This window comes from Sinocyclocheilus grahami, unplaced genomic scaffold (assembly GCF_001515645.1).
Source record: "Sinocyclocheilus grahami isolate Dianchi unplaced genomic scaffold, SAMN03320097.WGS_v1.1 scaffold248.1, whole genome shotgun sequence".
In the NCBI taxonomy this organism is placed as follows: domain Eukaryota; kingdom Metazoa; phylum Chordata; class Actinopteri; order Cypriniformes; family Cyprinidae; genus Sinocyclocheilus; species Sinocyclocheilus grahami.
Genome location: NW_015505427.1, coordinates 507808 through 528908, shown reverse-complemented (window position 1 = coordinate 528908; position 21101 = coordinate 507808). Strand labels below are relative to the sequence as shown.

Below are 21101 nucleotides of genomic sequence, written 5' to 3'. Positions count from 1 at the left end.
AATAAGAAGTGAAGTCAGGGCAAGAAGTAAATGTGGAAAAGCCTGAAGCCAGAGATATTTTCAGACTGATCTACATATGGCAGATTAATAAATGCAATCAATCAGATATTGATCAACTATATATTGCTATTATATTACTGATAATTTGATAGTACCTCAAAGCTAAAAGCTTTAAAATAAACACAAAGAAACACACCTGTATGTCCAAAACATGTATGGTGTTACATTTGTTACCTACTGTTCAAATAATAATCTTTCACAATAACGATAAACACTCACTGTAAAGCAAAACGATGGCAAACACCCCTGTAAATGTTTCTGGGGTTTCTTATAATTAAAAAAAAATAAAAAATTAAAATCTGCTGAAAATGTACACTTTACCCTCAGTCCATCCAAGATATAGAGGAGTTTGTTTCTTCATCAGAACAGATTTGGAGAAGTTTAGCATTTCATCACTTACTCAGCAATGGATGCTCTGCAGTGAATGGGTGCCGTCAGAATGAGAGTCCAAACAGCTGATAAAAACATCCCAATAATCCACAAGTAATCCACACCACTCCAGTCCATCAGTTAATGTCTTGTGAAGCAAAAAGCTGCTGTGTTTCTAAGAAACAAATGCTGTTGCTTGCAACCGGTGCTTGATTTGTGCATATGTCTCGCTTGACTCAGACAAGATGACTTTATTCAAAATATTGCTTTCTCCTTTAAGAGTGGACTTATATTTTGCCCAGAAGCAACTGTTTAAAGTTAAAACGTCTTATTGATGGATTTGTTTCTTACAAACACACAGCTTTTCACTTCACAAGATATTAACTGATGGACTGGAGTGGTGTGGATTACTTGTGGATGATTGTGATGTTTTTATCAGCAGTTTGGACTCTCATTCTGACGGCACCCATTCACTGCAGAGCAGTATGCACTACATAAATATGTAACACATGATTATTAGCCTTTCCTTTCTGGCACAGACACGAAGGTCAACATGGAAACTGATAAATATAGATATTTTATGTTCTGTAATCCATTTCAAATAAATCTAGCATATGTTGTAGAGGACAGAAGCGAGAGAGAGAGAGAGTGTGTGCTTTGACATAATAATGCTCTCAGCTCTGGGAGGGGTGCGTGTGTGATAACAGGCCTGAGTCAGACCGCTGCTACCCGTCAGCTGCGCTTCAACAGCACTCCAACACAAAGCCACAGTCAAAGCACTGCTATCTTACAGAACAAGACAAAAGCATAAGCACAACAGAAGAAATTAACTCACCCAGTCTACACTCATGCTCCATTAAATGAATAGTGCTCAACACGACAATGAATTATGAGAGCTCTCAGACAGCATGTCTGAAACGAGAGTTACAACTCTAAAAATATCTGTTCATTTAACTCACAGCAAAATTCAAGGCCACAAATCTTTGAGGGATCTGTAATTACAAGAAGTTACTGTGAATTAAAAGCCCATTTCTGTCAGTGGGTAGTTGACTTTATATCTCATGCAGTGTGACATGTGATTCATTTAAACTATTTGAACTAAAATTATTTTGAAATTGTGTAATTTTATACATTCTGCTTTTACGGGCTTTTATCAGGGATGGGTCACACTTTTCCCTAGGCGCTTAGAGAGGGTGACTAGTTTATCCAGACTTTCAAAAGGTTTCGGGAGAAGTTTTGATAGTGCAAAAGTGTTTAAAGCTTTTAGAGCAATCAACCTGCTAATGAATTACTTGGCTAAATATTAAGCTGGAATATGAAAAAGTGTTTAATATTAACAATTGTTTGTTGGATTTTCTAGTAAATTTCACAAATAACTACAAAGATTCAATGTGAAATTTTGAAGTAGAAAGACTGACATAGTATTTTCTTGCAAACCCTACTTCAATAATCTTTATTTACAACTACATTGCATGCCGTTTAAATTAAATCAAAATATGAATTTTCCCTAAACACATAATTGTTTAACCTAAACTCCTGATGCTGAATATTACGAATTAATAATAATGTCCCTATTATATCAACTTTGAGCAGTACTGCACATTATATATTAGTGAGCATAATATTAAAAAATAAATATAAACGATAAATATAACATGAATACATATATGTATATGTATGTATATATATATATATATATATACATACATTTTCCCTAAACACATAATTGTTTAACCTAAACTCCTGATGCTGAATATTACGAATTAATAATAATGTCCCTATTATATCAACTTTGAGCAGTACTGCACATTATATATTAGTGAGCATAATATTAAAAAATAAATATAAACGATAAATATAACATGAATACATATATGTATATGTATGTATATATATATATATATATATACATACCTTTCCTTTCTGGCACAGACACGAAGGTCAACATGGAAACTGATAAATATAGATATTTTATGTTCTGTAATCCATTTCAAATAAATCTAGCATATGTTGTAGAGGACAGAAGCGAGAGAGAGAGAGAGTGTGTGCTTTGACATAATAATGCTCTCAGCTCTGGGAGGGGTGCGTGTGTGATAACAGGCCTGAGTCAGACCGCTGCTACCCGTCAGCTGCGCTTCAACAGCACTCCAACACAAAGCCACAGTCAAAGCACTGCTATCTTACAGAACAAGACAAAAGCATAAGCACAACAGAAGAAATTAACTCACCCAGTCTACATTCATGCTCCATTAAATGAATAGTGCTCAACACGACACTGAATTATGAGAGCTCTCAGACAGCATGTCTGAAACGAGAGTTACAACTCTAAAAATATCTGTTCATTTAACTCACAGCAAAATTCAAGGCCACAAATCTTTGAGGGATCTGTAATTACAAGAAGTTACTGTGAATTAAAAGCCCATTTCTGTCAGTGGGTAGTTGACTTTATATCTCATGCAGTGTGACATGTGATTCATTTAAACTATTTGAACTAAAATTATTTTGAAATTGTGTAATTTTATACATTCTGCTTTTACGGGCTTTTATCAGGGATGGGTCACACTTTTCCCTAGGCGCTTAGAGAGGGTGACTAGTTTATCCAGACTTTCAAAAGGTTTCGGGAGAAGTTTTGATAGTGCAAAAGTGTTTAAAGCTTTTAGAGCAATCAACCTGCTAATGAATTACTTGGCTAAATATTAAGCTGGAATATGAAAAAGTGTTTAATATTAACAATTGTTTGTTGGATTTTCTAGTAAATTTCACAAATAACTACAAAGATTCAATGTGAAATTTTGAAGTAGAAAGACTGAAATAGTATTTTCTTGCAAACCCTACTTCAATAATCTTTATTTACAACTACATTGCATGCCGTTTAAATTAAATCAAAATATGAATTTTCCCTAAACACATAATTGTTTAACCTAAACTCCTGATGCTGAATATTACGAATTAATAATAATGTCCCTATTATATCAACTTTGAGCAGTACTGCACATTATATATTAGTGAGCATAATATTAAAAAATAAATATAAACGATAAATATAACATGAATACATATATGTATATGTATGTATATATATATATATATATACATACATATACATATATATATATATATATACATACATATACATATATATATATATATATACATACATATACATATATATATATATATATACATACATATACATATATATATATATATATACATACATACATATATATATATATATACATATATATATATATATATATATATATAGTAATTTAATTATATAATAAATATATTTTATCACTTAAAAATACATTAATAAGCTAATTTATGTGTTCTGTGCACTGCAGTAAAATCCAGAGTTTTTTCCAGTGCCTGTCTTCTTTTAAAATTAGAAACAAAAATGTCTAAACCAAAGGAACTCAGAAAAGAAAGTTAGCTTTCTTGGCATATTAAGGTTAACGAAAGGAAAGCAATCATTTAAACAGAGTAACAGACATTAGATCTGCTTCCTGAATTTCTTAAAAACATATTTCTGTAATGATGAGCGTACTAATAATAAAAAAACCCTGATAAACGGTCATCAGCCAAGAAAAATCTTTCATAAGAACAACTAATGAAGCAATGATATTTCACATATTACTCATATTGCATTCATGAACGTGTGCCAATGAATGTTGTGATATTAGTCATTTAATAGGGTATATTTCTCTGGCAATTCAGAAAGTACGTCACAATAAATCATCATGAAAAGTCGTGATGAAATATTTTTCATGTTCCCTGCCATCATAATGCACGTTTATTTCAAATAAGATGCGTTTCCTGTTAACCTCCATAAACCTTCAAAGAGCTTTAAGATTCTCCTCACAATATAATCAAACGTGATGGACAATTATTCACCATTTACCTGCTTCTCTGCTACACTGCCTTACCACAAACACCTGTTCATAACCAAAGATCAAAATAATGTCCAGGGATTCATGACAATAATGTCAGTCCAATAGTTCTGACACATGATTAATATAACTACGAGCATAAATAAAGACACAGATGACTGCACACTTGAAAGCACAGTTTCCGTCCATATACACTGACCGCAGAAAGTATTTGGACTCACTGTCTGAATGCGACTACATTACGCACAAAATATATTTGGTTTAATATTTTGCAATGAATTAATCTAATGGAATGAATTCTAAGTGTAATTCTTAAGTGCCCAAATCGCTGACATCTATATATGATCTCTTAATACTAGATTAGTGGTCTAAATAAATTTTTGGAGCCTAATCATTACTGTTAAATCCTCAAACTAATTTCTTTTTAATGACAATGGTGTCTAATACCAAGTCACCAAGTAGTAATGCAGTAAATGTTTTTTTTTTTTTTTGGCCGGAATATCAATATGATAATGCAGTCTTGGGAATGAATGAAAACAGATTCTTAGATGTCATTCTCATTCATTTATCCTAAATATACAGTCAGCACAAAGTAGTAGCCATAGAAACTGTTAAATAAAGCTTTAGGCGCTCAATTTGCACCACTTATGTTTCATAATAATGTGTTATGAAGCAGAACAGCGGGGTTGAGGTCGTGTGTTTGTGACGAGGACCCCTGTGTGGCCTTCACACACACACACACACACACTCACTCTCTCTCTCTCTCTCACACACACTCACTCACACACTCACACACTCACTCTCTCTCACACACTCCCTCTCTCTCACACACACTCACTCACACACTCACACACTCACTCTCTCTCACACACTCCCTCTCTCTCACACACACTCACTCACACACTCACACACTCACTCTCTCTCACACACTCCCTCTCTCTCACACACACTCACTCACACACTCACACACTCACTCTCTCTCACACACTCCCTCTCTCTCACACACACTCACTCACACACTCACACACTCACTCTCTCTCACACACTCCCTCTCTCTCACACACACTCACTCACACACTCACACACTCACTCTCTCTCACACACTCCCTCTCTCTCACACACACTCACTCACACACTCACACACTCACTCTCTCTCACACACTCCCTCTCTCTCACACACACTCACTCACACACTCACACACTCACTCTCTCTCACACACTCCCTCTCTCTCACACACACTCACTCACACACTCACACACTCACTCTCTCTCACACACTCCCTCTCTCTCACACACACTCACTCACACACTCACACACTCACTCTCTCTCACACACTCCCTCTCTCTCACACACACTCACTCACACACTCACACACTCACTCTCTCTCACACACTCCCTCTCTCTCACACACACTCACTCACACACTCACACACTCACTCTCTCTCACACACTCCCTCTCTCTCACACACACTCACTCACACACTCACACACTCACTCTCTCTCACACACTCCCTCTCTCTCACACACACTCACTCACACACTCACACACTCACTCTCTCTCACACACTCCCTCTCTCTCACACACACTCACTCACACACTCACACACTCACTCTCTCTCACACACTCCCTCTCTCTCACACACACTCACTCACACACTCACACACTCACTCTCTCTCACACACTCCCTCTCTCTCACACACACTCACTCACACACTCACACACTCACTCTCTCTCACACACTCCCTCTCTCTCACACACACTCACTCACACACTCACACACTCACTCTCTCTCACACACTCCCTCTCTCTCACACACACTCACTCACACACTCACACACTCACTCTCTCTCACACACTCCCTCTCTCTCACACACACTCACTCACACACTCACACACTCACTCTCTCTCACACACTCCCTCTCTCTCACACACACTCACTCACACACTCACACACTCACTCTCTCTCACACACTCCCTCTCTCTCACACACACTCACTCACACACTCACACACTCACTCTCTCTCACACACTCCCTCTCTCTCACACACACTCACTCACACACTCACACACTCACTCTCTCTCACACACTCCCTCTCTCTCACACACACTCACTCACACACTCACACACTCACTCTCTCTCACACACTCCCTCTCTCTCACACACACTCACTCACACACTCACACACTCACTCTCTCTCACACACTCCCTCTCTCTCACACACACTCACTCACACACTCACACACTCACTCTCTCTCACACACTCCCTCTCTCTCACACACACTCACTCACACACTCACACACTCACTCTCTCTCACACACTCCCTCTCTCTCACACACACTCACTCACACACTCACACACTCACTCTCTCTCACACACTCCCTCTCTCTCACACACACTCACTCACACACTCACACACTCACTCTCTCTCACACACTCCCTCTCTCTCACACACACTCACTCACACACTCACACACTCACTCTCTCTCACACACTCCCTCTCTCTCACACACACTCACTCACACACTCACACACTCACTCTCTCTCACACACTCCCTCTCTCTCACACACACTCACTCACACACTCACACACTCACTCTCTCTCACACACTCCCTCTCTCTCACACACACTCACTCACACACTCACACACTCACTCTCTCTCACACACTCCCTCTCTCTCACACACACTCACTCACACACTCACACACTCACTCTCTCTCACACACTCCCTCTCTCTCACACACACTCACTCACACACTCACACACTCACTCTCTCTCACACACTCCCTCTCTCTCACACACACTCACTCACACACTCACACACTCACTCTCTCTCACACACTCCCTCTCTCTCACACACACTCACTCACACACTCACACACTCACTCTCTCTCACACACTCCCTCTCTCTCACACACACTCACTCACACACTCACACACTCACTCTCTCTCACACACTCCCTCTCTCTCACACACACTCACTCACACACTCACACACTCACTCTCTCTCACACACTCCCTCTCTCTCACACACACTCACTCACACACTCACACACTCACTCTCTCTCACACACTCCCTCTCTCTCACACACACTCACTCACACACTCACACACTCACTCTCTCTCACACACTCCCTCTCTCTCACACACACTCACTCACACACTCACACACTCACTCTCTCTCACACACTCCCTCTCTCTCACACACACTCACTCACACACTCACACACTCACTCTCTCTCACACACTCCCTCTCTCTCACACACACTCACTCACACACTCACACACTCACTCTCTCTCACACACTCCCTCTCTCTCACACACACTCACTCACACACTCACACACTCACTCTCTCTCACACACTCCCTCTCTCTCACACACACTCACTCACACACTCACACACTCACTCTCTCTCACACACTCCCTCTCTCTCACACACACTCACTCACACACTCACACACTCACTCTCTCTCACACACTCACTCTCTCTCACACACTCACTCTCTCTCACACACACTCACACACTCACTCTCTCTCTCACACACACACACTCTCACACTCACTCTCACACTCACACACTCACTCTCTCTCACACACACACACTCACACACTCACTCTCTCTCTCACACTCACACACTCACTCTCTCTCTCTCACACACACACACACACACACACACTCACTCTCTCTCTCTCTCTCACACACACTCACTCACACACACACAGCCACCAATTACCCACGTAATTCTTTCCATCCCTCCTCGGTAAACAACAGCGAATTAACTACAACCCTGAGAAACTCATATACCATCTCATATAGGACCGGAAACACAGAAATAACGCAAACATTAGGAGCTACTCGTGTGTTTACGTCGCTACAAGACGCTAGCTTTAGCAGGAGCGGAACCAGCGCGGGCCGTGTCTCAAATCCTAGCGAGCTCAGTCCGGAATGGGTCCAAACGACGTCTGTAGGAAATACGTTGCCTGTCTAGGCAGCTCGCTGCGTTTTAAGCCACAGCCACGCTCATGATGCACAAACACCATTATTACTTACATTCTATAGTAACGCTTTAAACGCGTTTGTCTGCAATAAGATTGAGCCAATCGGGTCTAAAGCATTTTTATACATGTACTCACTGTATATAAATCTAAGAGCCATACAAAGCTCGCGTTTGTGTTATAATAACAGTTATAAATGAAGAATGGATGTTGTTTTCATGATAAACAGCGCGACCCAATTAAACGACTCCAGCAGCAGCGTAGCGTTATGCGAAGATGCTGAAGTTAAATGAATGGCAGTAGATGAAGCAGGCCTGTTGTTTACCTCTAAGGACAGGTGAGTGAGGGCAGCGCTCCGGTGAGCTCCTGAGCTCCGGAGGAGAGCGCCTCTGCCGCGGGATCAGCGAACCGCTTCCTGCCGGGCTGCCGGGACTGGAGCTGCGGTGCTGGGCTGATGCTGTCGGTTCGGTGTTGCTTCCGACTGAGATGGAGGAGGAGGAGGGAGGGCGGGTCGGGCTGTGCTGCTGATTTCCTCGCAGGAGCTGGTAGGGCACCGTGGCGCGAATGGGCTGCAACCGGCTCGAGCTGCCTGCGGAGGAGGATGAGGACGATGATGCTGAAGAGGAGGAGGAAGAGGAGGCGTTGATGGGGGACCCGTCATTGCTGCGCCTGACCCGCGCTGAGTGCACAGGTGATGCTGACATGACTGAACCTAACTATGTGGTAGTTTCACCGCAAAGTACGCGAAGAAATTCCTCCCCAGGCATTCATTAACTTAAGTCATTAATTAAACTTCTTTAACAGTTACAATGTTGGCGTCGCGCGCAGCTTCGAGTTTGTAGCAATGTAGTTTCCCTGAACGACGTTTTGCTCCTTTACTCATGCAGAAGTTTGTTTGACGCTGACTAGTCTTTAAAATGTGTCAGGAGGAGTGCATCCGAGTCTGGAAACCTAAAACAAAGTTGACGCTTATCCCGACTGTCGTGTGTCTCGGCACCCCTCTTTAGCCTGGTGTTACTCCAAATGAGACTGTCATTATGACAGGCACTCCAGCTGCGCAGTCACCGAGACGCGGGGGCGGGGGCGTCCGGCGCTCTCACGGCCTCTGATTGGTGCATCGCATGAACGAACTCAAATATGATTGGTCTGGCGAAAATGATGGATTTAGAGAGAGCCAATGGATTCATTGCGGTTTAGAACGTTTGGGATTCTGCCTTGCTATTGGTTGGGATTGTAAACTGACTGACTAATCTGAAGGTGCAAACATTAGTACTAGATAATAACACAGATGGTCAGTGTAACGGGCTTAACTGTAAGCCATGCAAAAAGCGTGAGAAGACATTTAAGAGAGGCCGGGGCTAGTTGTCACACGTGTTGTATCTCAAACTATAATGTTTTATATAAAACAGTGTAATAGAAATGTGTGTTTCTAGACAAGGGTCAATTTACAATTTTAACTCAAGCTGTCAGGATAAAAATGTCAGGCTGGGGCAAGTTGTCACATGTTTTAAATTTTGATTTGCTAATTTGGTTAACCTTTACATTTGTGACCCTGGACCACAAAACCAGTCATAAGGGTCCTTTTTTTATTATTGAGATTTATACATCATCTGAAAGCTGAATAAATAAGTTTTCCATTGATGTATGGTCTGTTAGGATAGGGCAATATTTGGCCGAGACACAACTATTTGAAAATCTGGAATCTGAGGGTGCAAAAAAATCTAAATATTGAGAAAATCTACTTTAAAGTTGTCCAAATGAAGTTCTTAACAATGCATATTACTAATCAAAAATTAAGTTTTGATATATTTACAGTAGGAAATTTACAAAATATCTTCATGGAACATGATCTTTACTTAATATCCTAATGATTTTTGGTATAAAAGAAAAATCAATAATTTTGACCCATACAATGTATTTTTGGCTTTTGCTACAAATATACCCCAGCGACCTAAGACTGCTTTTGTGCTCCAGGGTCACATTTTTGCTTTTTATGTACTCTATAGGAAATCTGTGATAAATCCTTAGATGTGCTGAATAATATTTACTAATTATGAATATACAAAACAGCAAACTGCAACAAAACACAGTTATCAAGTAAGATTTTAATGAAACAACGTCATATTACATGCTCAGAATTTAAACATCACGTGGGATCAGAAACAATGATGAATTCTGTTCCAGATATGAATCAATAAGGAATCCAACAAAGGAATTAAGGTGATTAAATTATTTTACAGACATTTTTATAGAGCAAACACAACTTTGATTACTTCAGTACAATGTTTTGAAAAGGATAGGTCAGTCAGATACATTAGGAGGAAGCTTAGATAAAATAACCATGTCGGAAAGACAGACAAATCAAAACACAGACTCATAAAATATGTTTTAATAAACAAAAGTGGGATATGAAATGGTATCAAGTAAATAAACTAAACCGCTATCAAGTAAAGTGCAGAGGATGTAAAGGAGAAACAGCTAAACTCCTGAGTGCATTGTGTAAATAGCAGCACGCACGATGATAAAACCCATCCAATTAACTGAAATTCAGATGAAAGAAAAACAAGAAAAAACAGCTCAACAACTGTGTGGCCTACCCAAACAGAACAGTAAATCCTACTAAAACCCATGTGCATGTTTTTGCAATCAAACTTAAACAGAATACATATCTGCCTCCCAAAATGGGGTGTGTCATGTTTAGGCAGAACTTCAAAATGTCATGCATTAAAGCCAAACAACACCAGTCGAGGTATGCATATTCACACAAACAGAAGAAAAAAGCATACTTTTACGAACAAAGAGATATGATATTGGCCTATTTATATAAAGCCCTCCAATGCGTCTCGTGATTTTAACTGCAATCCATTCATAAGTAACTTAAAGTGATATGCGTAATTTTTGTGACGTAAAAATACTTCATATCCCAGCATTATATGCAGAGACAACTACAAGTAAGCAATATTCTATCCTGATTCCCCTGAAAAGTGCAAAACACTACGTCAGTATCAAGATATTGTTCTGTTTGCACATCCCAACCAGCCATCTGTCTCAACCAATAGCAACCGTTTGGGGCGGGACTATCTGTTTGACTGACCAATAGCAGAGAGGGAGTGTTTTTTCGCCTTTAAGGTTTATAGGTACTAAAAGTAGAGTTACAGTAAATAGTGGACTAGCCAAAAGGCCATTGCGATTGCCATTTTTAATATACATTTTTTAAATATAATTTGTATTTGAATAAAATACTTCTATTACTGAATTATTTATTTTACATATGTTTAAAGATCACTGAGAGATCAATCGATTTTCAGTCAATGATCTTAAAACCGATTCCATAAATTACAGTGAGTTTTTGCAGAAGTAAGAAAAAACCAAAAATACTTCATATCCCAGCATTATATGCAGAGACAACTACAAGTAAGCAATATTCTATCCTGATTCCCCTGAAAAGTGCAAAACACTACGTCAGTATCAGGATATTGTTCTGTTTGCACATCCCAACCAGCCATCTGTCTCAACCAATAGCAACCGTTTGGGGCGGGACTATCTGTTTGACTGACCAATAGCAGAGAGGGAGTGTTTTTTCGCCTTTAAGGTTTATAGGTACTAAAAGTAGAGTTACAGTAAATAGTGGACTAGCCAAAAGGCCATTGCGATTGCCATTTTTAATATACATTTTTTAAATATAATTTGTATTTGAATAAAATACTTCTATTACTGAATTATTTATTTTACATATGTTTAAAGATCACTGAGAGATCAATCGATTTTCAGTCAATGATCTTAAAACCGATTCCATAAATTACAGTGAGTTTTTGCAGAAGTAAGAAAAAACTGAGGAAGGCCAACACAGACAGTGACGTCTGAAACATCAAACAGCCCAAAGCAACTACTAAGAAACAGAGCAGTTTCAGTTCAGCATATCATTTTATGCTACAGGACCCCAACAGAGTTGAAATGCAAAATTGCACAGATATTACACCCGTAAAATTTGAACTACATTTGAAAAACGTAAAGCCACAGGTCATCTTATAAATACCCGTCTACTGCGTTAAAACAAGGCAGTAATGCTCATCTCACAATCAAGTGCGGGATCCTGAGGGATGGCAAACCATCTTGATGCTAACTTATTTAAACTAAAAGGACAATATGTTCAGTCCAGCCCAACACCCTTTAGTCAGTGACTGATTTTTGTCAGCTAAACTAGATCTTCGTTTATTTAAGAGGCAAGTGGTTAAAGAGGATCTTGACAACCAAAGGCCCATAGTTCACCACGCGTTTAGTGATATAACTGATGGGCAAAGAGTCACGGCTCACAAAGCACCGAGTTCTCCAAGGTGAAGTCATAACGAAAGTTGGCTAGTTTGTCATTTATGTTGTGAAGCAGGGTGACATCTGTTACAAAGGGCAGGCCCGCCTGCATGGCCACGATGTGTGGTGCTAAAGTGAAAGGTATGTCTCCTAGAAGCTCAGGGAGGGCCGGGGTGGCGTCTACAGCGTGTGTTTCTGAGGACATCTTGGCAGACGTGGGCTGGGAGGAAGGCCGAGTCATCTCTGTAATTCCTCTGTTCCCGGCACTGGATGGCTGAACAAAAAGAAAGAGAATCCGCAGTGAAAACTGAGAAACCCGGATCTGTTGAGGAGCAGCACTGTTATTATATTCATCACAGCATGTGTGACTCAACTATTGCGCCATTTACCAAATTGCCACTGTGAGCAAGCTCTTTAAATCCTCATTAATGCTGGTTGAGTTCAGATTTTACTCATTTTCATCAAGGTTGGGTGATATATGTCAGATATCAGTTTCTTTATTACTGTTATGACTGCATGCATGAGTCAATGAATTTTATGATCTATAAAATCTGGCTCATATCAGTACCCCCAAAAAAGAGCAAAGGCTGCAGCCGCAGAGATGAGAAATCTGGTCTTGTTTGAGGTGGATGAGGAGTCATTACAGGCCTGGAACATCTCGATGAAGGAAGTCACATGCTGTACCACAACTAGAGCTGAACTTCACACTTTAACACAAGTAATGGGGCACACGTGCATAGAGTACATAGATAATAACTGGTTTAAAACTGTTTGTAAATTGGAGTGAATTTAAATCAATGTCATAAACAATTCTCATTCAACTCAATTCAGTAAGACTTAAATTAAACTTTCACATTAAATTGTTCAAAGGTCACAGTAAAGACATTTATAATCTAACAAAAGATTTTTTATTTCAAATAAATGCTGTTCTTTTAAACTGTCCAATCATCAAAAAAAAATCAGTTTTCATTGATGATAATAATAAACGTTTCTTGAGCAGCAAATAATCATATTAGAATGATTTCTGGAGAATCATGTGACACTGAAGACTGAAGTAATGAAGCTGAAAATTCAGCTTTGTATCACAGGAATACATTACAAATTAAAATACATTAAAATAGAAAACAGTTATTTTATATTGTAATAATATTTCATAACATTACTGTTTTTTACTGTATTTTTGGCTTACTGTATTTTACAGCTTTGGTGAGAATAAGACATTTCTTTAAAAAACAAAAAACAAAACGTAATATAAATCTTAAATACATTTTACCAACCCCAAACTTTTGAAAGGCAGTGTAGACTGTAAAATGTACAGTAGTTTGTGTGTAGTGGCGTACTAATCAGCTCATAAACACCAGTTACAGACACGGGACTTCAACACATTAAAGCACTGTGCAGTTTTTGTGGCCAATGTACCTGTATTTCAGGAACTGTGACCTTGGAACTCGCATAAGTAATTCTTTGGAAATTCACATCTAACTGCAAATTGTCAGGCCTCTTTTTTATGTGGCTTGTCCATTATTTTGTCCACCTGATTGTAAAATGCACTTCTCCTATTCACAAGTCAACTCCAATAACTGCGAAAGCCCCTCTTATTCAAAGAGAAAGAGTGAGACTGAGTGTCTTTCACTAGCCACATGTCTCCAGGCGGTGCTATGGAACAGACTGCTGAATGGCAGCAGCACATGTTGGCGCTGTTCAGTCCTGCCACCTGGCACCTGTCACACACCCGCTCAGCCAGCGCAACTCAAGGGGCACTTTCTCTCTCGTTCAGCACACAGCATATGGGAATCACGCCGGCCCGCTAACACTGATTACTCTATGAGCGATCCTTAAGATTGAATTACTCTCTTCAGGATCAGATTGAAAACGTAACTCGATTCACAGCTCAAACAAAGAATTTGTGGATGTTTTATTATTCGCCAGGTCAAAATCATAAGTTTGGAATTTAAAGGGTTAGTTCACCCAAAAATGAAAATTAGCCCATAAATTACTCACCCTCAAGTCACCCTAGGTGTATATGACTTTCTTCTTTCAGTCGAATCCAGTCAGAGTTAAATTGTCTTTGATCTTTTAATGCTGTTTAATGGCACTCAGCAGGTGTTGCATGCTTCAGTCCAAAACAAGTTAAATAAAAAGTGCCCATCCATAAAAAAAAAGTGTCTCACACAGCTCCGGGGGGTAGTGAATCGATGCGTTTTTGTAAGAAAAATATCCATATTCAAAACGTAATAATCACTTTAATGTAGCTTGTGCTCACTGTTGTACAAGGAAGCAGTTCCGGGCGGATAACGCATGAGTTCAGTGCTGAGCATGCTCCGGTGAGTCTCGTGAAAACCAACGTTTGTTAACAGGAGCAAAGGAAGCAAAGTTTCCTTACTTTAGCAAAGGAAAACCAGTCTCCTCTTGGCTTATATCGAAATCCTCCGACATTCTTCTTTACACATCCTCGTTTTGTACTTCTAATTAGTGACCGTTGTTTTGTTTTGATCTCTCCCCTGCGCTTCCGCGTGCCTCACTTCTGAGCTGTTGTTGTTTGCTGATTGCTGTAATGTGCTGAGGATGGGAAAGACGACCTCATACGTCATTCCCCCGGAACTGCTTCTGTTTACAACAGTGAGCGCAAGCTAGATTAAAGTGATTATTAAGTTTTGAATATGGATATTTTTCTTATAAAAATGCATCGATTCGCTACAGGAGGCCTTTGTTCACCCCCCGGAGCCGTGTGCGACATTTTTTTTTATGGATGGGCGGTTTTTATTTAACTTGTTTTGGACTGAAGCATGCAACACCCGCTGAGTGCCATTAAACAGCTTGAAAGATCAAAGACAATTTTTAATTTAACTCCGACTGTATTCGTCTGAAAGAAGAAAGTCCTATACACCTAGGATGACTTGAGGGTGAGTGATTTATGGGCTAATTTTCATTTTTGAGTGAACTAACCCTTTAACTAACGCGCAAAATTACTGAAATTATTAAAAACATTTGCGAATAAAGCACTGTTTCCATCCCATGTGTTCAAAAGAACAAAATCCTAATTTTCTGGCTTAGAGGATCAATAATAAAATGAAAGTTGCTGCAACTGGAGAAGACTGTGGCTCTTTTTTCCTACATAATAAATGACTTGCACCAGACGAAATGCAATAAATGCTGTCATGTTGTCTTGCATTCAAATGCTGTCTGTTATGGGTTATGGGAGGTGATAAGGCTATACCAAATGATTTTGATGACAAACTTTGGCTCAAAATTACTAAAATAACATGAGATGGTGTGCATTGAGATAACAGCACTGGTTAGTTCAGGTATCCAATCACATGATCTGTTGAGGCAAAGTCACATACTTTTTTTGATGCACACTGAGGAATTTATTCAGTACATTTGTTTCCATAGCAGTTTATGCATTAGTTTATGAATTATCTTATTGGATAAAAAAAAGAAATATATATATATATATACACAAATCAAGCAAGTGCATGATTTTTATGCATATTTTACCATTTATGCACATCTTGGCATTTTTATCCAGCTTTTTTACTCAATATTCAAAAATGTGCATAAAAATGGGTGGATGGAAACATAACTATTGTCTTTATGGAGATTTTTCCAAAATATCGACATATTTCCGATTTATTAAAAATGACAAAACACCAAAAACGACCATGAAGGTGCTGTCAAATTAGTGAATTTTAGCAGGCTAACAAGTCCATTGTCAATAGTGGAGTGATGTGTAAACCAAAGCTCACAATGAAGTTACTTTCAAACCAACAGAGCCTTCTATTGGTCAACACTTAGAATTTGCATGACCAACTTGAACTTGAAATTTTTCCACATTTCCAGATTTTGTGAATTCCTACTGAAATGACTGGATCTTTCCAACTGAAATAATGATAAATGTGATCACACCTGGAAAGTTAACTAGATGATTCTGACTTATATGTACTACATTTACATTCTTCTGATGCCATGTGATGCCAAAATCTAAGTTATTCACTGATAATTTTCCCCTCCAGTGAACTGTTAACTTGTAAACCTTTGTGACTGGATTAATGAGTTTGTTAATTGTTTGAGTTCAATCTTTTGAGCCGGTGCTTTCAATGAACCGGCTGATCCGGTTCACAAATCACACTGAATGATTCTCACTGACTCAGTGTTCCAGTCACGACACAAATTCATGGCGATTCATAATTATTTTACATTTTGGTGAACTGGTGGCTAATTCGTAGAACATTTGTACGTTTTTATACAATCTGCTTATGCCACACTGACGGTTAGATTTATGGATGGGATTAGGAGTAGACCTTCATGTTTACGAATGTGTATGAATCATACTGTACAAATTCATACAAAATCGCCACCCTGTATAATAGTGTTCTCATGAGATCATGTTGGTAGTTCTTACATTAACAACTCACTGGTTAGGAAAATTATAATTGAATAATGATTTAAATTTCAGTCTCATAGTTAGACCTTGCTATCTGCTTAGGATAATGTATATCAAATAACTGTAAATGTTTGAAGTTTGTGGTTGTAAATATCACTAGGTAATTGCAGCATTAACGGATCATTCAATAAAGTGAAACAAACTCACCTTAGATGGTTGTACTATTACATTTGTTGTGGGCTGCTCAATGTTCATGGACTGAATCTTCTGTGACTGCTCCTCAACAGTTTCACCTGAAAAGCAAAAAAATACAAAGAATTAATCATTTTTAAATCAATCAGAGAGAAAGGCGCATTATTCAGCACACAGCGAGCCCCAAAGCCAATCACGGACCCTTCACGGCAACAGCTTGATTTTCAGCAAGAATAATTGATTTTCCTTCAGTGCCAAGACAATAATGTGAATTAACTGCACTTAACAGGGTACTTTTCTGATTACATTAACAGATTATGAAGCATTAGTCCATCAGGGTACTTACAGCCACAATCAACGATGTTACTTGACAGAAACCTGCAACACCTTGGAATCATAACCAGACACTAACAGAACGATGTATGATATTGAAAATGAAACCCAGCTTCTTCCTGTTGCTCCTGAGAATCACAGAGCTGAATGTCTTGGTGAGCGTCTGCTCATCTCTGGGGCCTTCACACACACACACACACACCATGGCTCCTCCCTGTTATTGCCAACACCTGCACAAATCAGTCCCTCTGAGATGCTGGCCATTGTTTATGTTCTGAGAAAAAGCTTGTATGACTTGTGTCTAAAGGGGCATTCACACTGAAAGCGATATAATCACTGGAGGTCACCGGGTCATGGTATTGGTTGCTAGTAGCCATTCCTCCTGGACTGTAGTTTCCAACTGCATCATGAGGTGGGTCACATACTCTGCTCACAATTCGTTTAAAACTACCATCTTTAAATGCCAACAAATATATAATCTGCTGCAAAATTCTGTCAGTGAGAATTTCTTATAAGACATTTTATACCAAAAGGAAGTAGTGATGCACCAAAATAAATTTCTTATCAAAAAAATTGAAAATAAAGCTTCCTTTCATATAGTTTTTTTTAAGCTGAAAAACAAAACTGAAAATAAAGTTTAGTTTAATAAAGTCTAATGCTGTTTCATGCATTCCGAGTTATTTCCACTGTTAAAGAATTGGATTCCCAGGCTAAACATGACCAAAGTTTAAAAAATTTTTGGACGATTTGGACGAATGCCAGAGTATTTCTGTGCCAAATACACTACTTCCGGATTCATATAAGTTTCGGAAAGTTTTTTTTTCGATCCTTGTATGGGCACTTCTCTCAGACGAGCCTGCGCACAACTAGAGCCCGACCTATATGGGTTTTTGGGGGCCGATGCTGATACCGATATCAGGGACTAAAAAAAATTGGATATATATCCAATATCGATATATATATATATATTTCTAGGGGTGCTCCGATTCATCGGCTACCGATCACTATCGGCCGATAATCACGTTGAGATGATTGATCGGCGGTCTCAAAAAAAACGATCTCAAGCTGATGACGCTACCGTGAGAGGTTTGGCTCGACATGCAGCAGCACCGTCTCAGTCTCTGTCCGGCGCGGGTGAAATAATGCTGAAGGTGAGTTACTCACCTTCATATTTCTTAATTAAATAACTTATAAAGTAATTTGAAAACATTGTGTGAGACGTAATTTCACAAACAGCGTGAGTGAATCACCTCACACGCTCTCTCTTTCTCTATTAAAATCCGCAAATGTCTTCAAATCACCACATCGCTTCTGTCTATAAGCGAGCTGCACGCTGCACAGTTGACACAGGAATTGTCACTTGCACAATCGAGGCAGTCACATCGTCACTAAAGTTTATAAATTGCATTACTTTTTTATTCTAGCCAGTTTAACCATTCAGCGCTCTCGCGCACACACATAATGCCAGGTTCACACACACTCCGTTTGCAGTGCGTATGTGGTTCGTATTTTTTCTGCGCTCCTGTTAACGGATTAATAAAGTGTGCACACTGCACACGGTTGCTGTCCGGCAGTGCGTTCCAGGAGCGGTGCGGTGCGTCTGCAGCAGTGCAGAGATCGTTTCCGCACCCAGTCTATGGCCCTGTCCCAAATGGCACCCTAAACCCTTGCGGTCTTCCTCTGAGTCTGCACTTTCGTGACGTAATACCGCTTTGACGGGTAGAAGTCTGCTGCGGAGCTCGCTCGGGGCTCAGCAGAAGTGCGGATCAAGGGTGCATAATGGCCGCAAAGGGGGTGCTCGCAAGCACCCTTCTGAACGCTAAAATGACGAATGGGACACTCTACGGTCTCGAGGACTTAACGGACACGTGCACGCGGCGGCCATTGTAAGTCCATAAGACCACAAGTGCACATGAAGTGTTCCATTTGGGACAGGGCCCATTTTTGCTGCTGCAAGCGCTGAATTAAAGTAACAGCACATTGTTTGTGGTAAATATGAACATGGATCGACACGAAAATGTAGTAATTACAACATAAATGCATATTATTAAAGTCTACTGTGTTTTACAGTCAACACATATGGCTTTTTTGGCTAGGTTTAAAGGAAAAGAGCACTTTTAGATAAACAAAGCAATAACAGATGGCACTCATGGAGGTAGGAAAACAAAGTTCTTTATTAACCGCAGGATTGCTTGTAATAAAGATTTCAATGCAAAAGGAAAGGCAGTAGAGCTGACTATTTCTGTCAATGGTAAGTTTGTGAAAATAACTGAGTTCCTTTGGAATTCTTAAGCTTTTAAGTACTACCGCTTTCTCCGGTAGTGGGCGGAACTAATGCGCAAACGGCAATATCATTGGCTGGCGCTCGCCTATTATCATCCCCGTTTTGATTTCAGCGAATCAGTTCGAGCGAACGCACACAACCTGATTAATATTCATGAATCCAGTAGCTCATTAATCCTTAGTGCGTTTTATATTGTTCTTATTAGTAGAATTCGTATCATTATTATCTTATCAGTATTTTTGTTAGTTTTTCCCCAATTTTTTATTTTTTTACAGAAACACTAACTGACCAAAAAAGCACCAGCACCAGTCCGAAGTTCAGTTAAAATGACTAATATGCATTCATACATGGTTATCAAGTTTTAATTCTAATTACTAAAGTTCTATCATTAAATAATATCGATTATCATATTATAATGCTTGACCGACTGATGTTAAGATATTTATAAAACTGTGCCATTTTACAAACAACGCCCCCACATATCTACATCACTATGTGGGAAGATTTGCATAACGCCGCCCAAATATTCACGCAAAGAAAGAAGGTGTAACTTTTATTCTCGCTGTAGTATTGTTGACGCTGCCGCCACATGTCGTGAAGGCGATGTGTGCTTCGTTGTGAAAGCTAAACTACTTTGTTTGGTCTTCCAAAAGAGGACGATATCTGCTTCGTCATGCCTAGAGCTGATCCTTGCTGGTCGCTGAGGGAATACATCAACTTAGTGCTGTGGATCGCCGGATCGGCTTTCACCGCTCCTTCGCCGGGACCGCCGTTCTCGACCCCGCCACCTCAGCTCACTCTTCCCCGGCTTCAGCTCACGCTAAGCCGGGGCTTTTGCTCACACTAGGCCGCTATGTGTTTCGTTGTGAAAGCGAAACTACTTTGTTTGGTCTTCCAAAAGAGGATGATATCCGCTTCGTCATGCCTGGAGCTGATCTGTGCTGGTCGCTGAGGGAATACAACAACTTAGTGCTGTGGATCACCGGCACATTTTATGGAGGACTGTTTACTGATCCTGGGAGAGTAACGTTAGACTAAAATGCCGGCAATTCTGACTCACGTAAGTACGTTTTCTTTTATCATTTGCCACTGATGATTCAAACGCGAGTTTTGGGCAGTGTAGAGTAGCACTTGTTGTTTGTCATTTCTCCGATCACAAATGCAGACAGAGTTTTATGTTTACGCGGCGCGATGCAATGCAACGCAACGCGTAAAAAGACAGTATAAGTCATTATAATCAGTAATTATGTCCCCACTGGATGCAACAAATGCCTCGTTT

At 39.7% G+C, this 21101-nt stretch overlaps 2 protein-coding genes across 6 annotated transcripts in view; both read right to left on the bottom strand.

The window, feature by feature from the left end:
- glcci1a (glucocorticoid induced 1a) overlaps nucleotides 1-9343 on the bottom strand; it is a 46658-nt gene extending 37315 nt beyond the window's left edge. For both annotated transcript variants that reach the window (XM_016289485.1, XM_016289486.1), the window contains exon 1: nucleotides 8647-9343. In XM_016289485.1, the coding sequence (XP_016144971.1) occupies nucleotides 8647-9025 (379 nt within the window). In that variant the 5' untranslated portion in view covers nucleotides 9026-9343. The remainder of the gene's footprint in view (nucleotides 1-8646) is intronic.
- A 2354-nt stretch (nucleotides 9344-11697) lies between these two features.
- Nucleotides 11698-21101, bottom strand: part of LOC107598207 (UBAP1-MVB12-associated (UMA)-domain containing protein 1-like) — a 16268-nt gene continuing 6864 nt past the window's right edge. For 3 of the 4 annotated variants that reach the window (XM_016289480.1, XM_016289481.1, XM_016289482.1), the window contains exons 3-4: nucleotides 17221-17306; nucleotides 11698-12903 (exon numbers count right to left, since the gene is read on the bottom strand). In XM_016289480.1, coding sequence (XP_016144966.1) covers nucleotides 12625-12903; nucleotides 17221-17306 — 365 coding nt within the window. In that variant the 3' untranslated portion in view covers nucleotides 11698-12624. Of the gene's footprint in view, nucleotides 12904-17220; nucleotides 17307-17551; nucleotides 17680-21101 lie in introns of those variants that run through there. The other variant, XM_016289483.1, reaches the window with a different exon arrangement.